Raw genomic sequence first — 2,932 nt, forward strand, 5'->3', positions numbered from 1 at the left:
TCTAAACTTATTTTTGTTTGCCAAGTTGCCAAGATGGGATGGAGTTGCAACCTCTTTCTGTAGTGGCCTTTACAGCTAAAAAAAAAAAACAGGCTCATAAAACTGTTTAACCCTGCAGGAAGTAATAATGCATGACTATAAAATTATCAGCTCAGGTGATGGGTACTAATAGTTTACCTGTCTGAAATGGATTATGTAGACTCTGGTGAAACTAGCTGTGAAATGACCATTTTGGGGATGTTCCACAAAGGAAATGATTCATTAATAAGTGAAGTGAAAAAAGACTGTTACATTATATGCAGAATTTGATACCCTCCCAAACATACTTTATTTTCGTCAATATGAAATACCACAATGCAACAGTTTTATTTGTGCACACTGTCATGACATTGCCAACAATAAGACCAAAAAATATTTCCAGCGTGATTTTTTTTTTGAGTCATATATTAGGAATAAAATAAATGTAACATTTTGCTTTTAAACCGACATTCTCAAAGTCAGGAACATAGAGCTTAAAGGAATAATATCACACAAAACTGAATATTGTGCTATCATTTACACACCCTTATGTCATTCCAAACCTTTATGACTTACTTTCCTCTGTGGAACACAAAAGGAGATATTTTAGCTAATGTCCAAGCTGCTCTTTTCCATAAAACAACAATTTTACACTGGTGAGCTCCACAGAAATAGTCCACATGACTATAGTATGATTTAGAGCTGCAAGATTCTAGATCAATTGAGAACCACAATTTTTTTTTAGTCTCAAATAGTTCACGATCCTCCCACAATTCTGAACTAAACAAAATAATGTGTGACAAAATATTATTGCTCTGCAGTCGAGATTTAAAATCACACAGATTTGAATGATCCAGTATGATTTTTTTCAAAGGTTTAATAGACGGGTGAATTGCTGTCATTTAAAAATGGGATTGTGTGGTTGTTTGAATCGAGATCGTGATCTTTTAACGATTAATCGTGCAGCTCTAGTATGATTATATTTCTGAAGCCATGCCATAACTTTGTGTGAGCAACAGACTGATATTTAAGTTACTTCTTGCAGCTCTTAAAGTCTCTTAATGTCAAACCTGATATGACAAGTCTTGAGGCAACACTTTTGATTGCAGTTTGAGCAAAAATGGAATAGAAGATTTCACACAACGCTATCGTATTGTATGAACAAACTGTACTTTGTACTGTACAGACTACTTTGACAGTGATTTTTATGCTTCGTGAAGGTTTTATTGTGCTGTAGTCTTTGAAAATGAAAATAAATCTCTAAAGAAAGCGAAACAGAGGTGAGCAAATGAAGACAGCATTTTCATTTTCGTTTTTGTGTCCCTTTCGGAATATACTGACTGAATCGTTAATTAGTCATGAACAACGCAAAATATTTAGAAATGCTGTGCCAATGCAAGTCTCGACTGCAAAATAATTAGCACGTCTGTAATTACTGGGAAACAAGCATCGGATCCTTGAAGCTGAAGTCACAGACGAGGGAGAGGTGATCTGAAGGGTAGTTATAGGAAGGAAGCCTATTGGGTCCAATTTGTTCGGCTGTAGGAAAGTCCAGAACCGCATTAACATCAAACGCTCTGTGCGAATACCACACGTAATCCAGCGTGTGGCAGCTCTCGCCACTGGGCCGGATCTTCCACGTTGTGTAAGGAGGCTCGGTTTTCCCATCTGCACTCAAATGCTTATACGCACTGTCCAATCCCAGACTAGATGTTGCGAAATTCCTATAGACGTCTTCTGACGACTCGGCATTAAAATCGCCACATACGATCAGAGGAACGTCGGTATCTGTTTTTTCTTCGGTCTCGATTCTCTGTGCAACGTTTCGTAGGTTCCGTAGCAGATCCGAGCCCTGCGCACTGCGTAGGACCTCCCAACCACTCCGTGCCTTCAGGTGCGTCACCGCGACACAAAACGCACGTTCTGTTGCTCGGCAGCGTAGAGCGGTGATGATCGCCACCTGATTGGTCTTCAACATCATGGCGGACAGTCGTAAGTGTGTTGTGTTTAGTGACTGGAAGCGTTTGTGATTGAAGAACAGAGCACAGCCGTCCGGGCCGTTGTTGTTCTCCACATCCAGACATGGAGACCACGGTTTGGGGCAGAAACTGCTCTGGTAGCCCAAACTTGCCAGGACAGGCTGAAACATGTCAAAGTAGTGATCAACTTCCTGTAGGCAAATGATGTCAGGTCTGTAGGTTAGGATCTCCTGCAGGATCAGATACTTCCTTTCAGCCCAGTTCAGAGCATCCATGGGGCACTGCACAAAACTGTCCATGCCTTCACCTAATGCTGCAACAGGACAGAGAGAAGTTGGAAAAAAACGGTTTAAATGAAAATTACTTTAAAGCTGCAGTCTGTAACTTTTTTTGGTTAAAAATGATCCGAAATCAATATTTGAGCAAGTACATAACCAGCCAGTGTTCGAAACTATCGGCTAAATTTAGCCCGATTCACAACGGTCAGTTTATAATAATGTTTTATAATTTGAGTGGTACTGGTAGGTTTTCGCGGGAAATTCGAGCATGCGGCTGCGTCATTACGTCACTTCTGTAAACATAAAGAAGTTGTCCCGGCTACTAGGCTATTGCATGTGAGGATCCTGCAGGTGGCGGATCGTTTATAGCCTTTTCTCACAGCAGCTGGAATAATTAAATGTCAAAAAATCATTTTGATGGCGGATTGTAATCCAGAAAGGATTATATGAAACACATGTGAATGAAATTAAATTATATTCCAGTTTTAAATGTGCTTCTGATTACAGATAGCCTGGGATTACAAAGATTTGTATTTGAAAGAAAACCAGTTCGAAGGGAGCATAATTTGCTTTTTGGGTTAAAAGAATTTCTTGGTATGAAATTCGAATGGTATGACAATTAGAGATTAGACTGTACAGAAACTGAAATCACACGCT

The 2,932-nt window shown here is 39.6% G+C and overlaps 1 protein-coding gene across 2 annotated transcripts in view; it reads right to left on the reverse strand.

Annotated features, from left to right (window-relative positions):
• Window positions 1–309: 309 nt before the first annotated feature.
• Window positions 310–2,932, reverse strand: part of LOC107742507 (nocturnin-like) — a 20,887-nt gene continuing 18,264 nt past the window's right edge. For both annotated transcript variants that reach the window (XM_016555505.1, XM_016555504.1), the window contains exon 3: window positions 310–2,310. In XM_016555505.1, coding sequence (XP_016410991.1) covers window positions 1,451–2,310 — 860 coding nt within the window. In that variant the 3' untranslated portion in view covers window positions 310–1,450. The remainder of the gene's footprint in view (window positions 2,311–2,932) is intronic.

The sequence above is a fragment of the Sinocyclocheilus rhinocerous genome, unplaced genomic scaffold, assembly GCF_001515625.1.
Source record: "Sinocyclocheilus rhinocerous isolate Xijiao unplaced genomic scaffold, SAMN03320098_v1.1 scaffold496, whole genome shotgun sequence".
NCBI lineage: Eukaryota > Metazoa > Chordata > Actinopteri > Cypriniformes > Cyprinidae > Sinocyclocheilus > Sinocyclocheilus rhinocerous.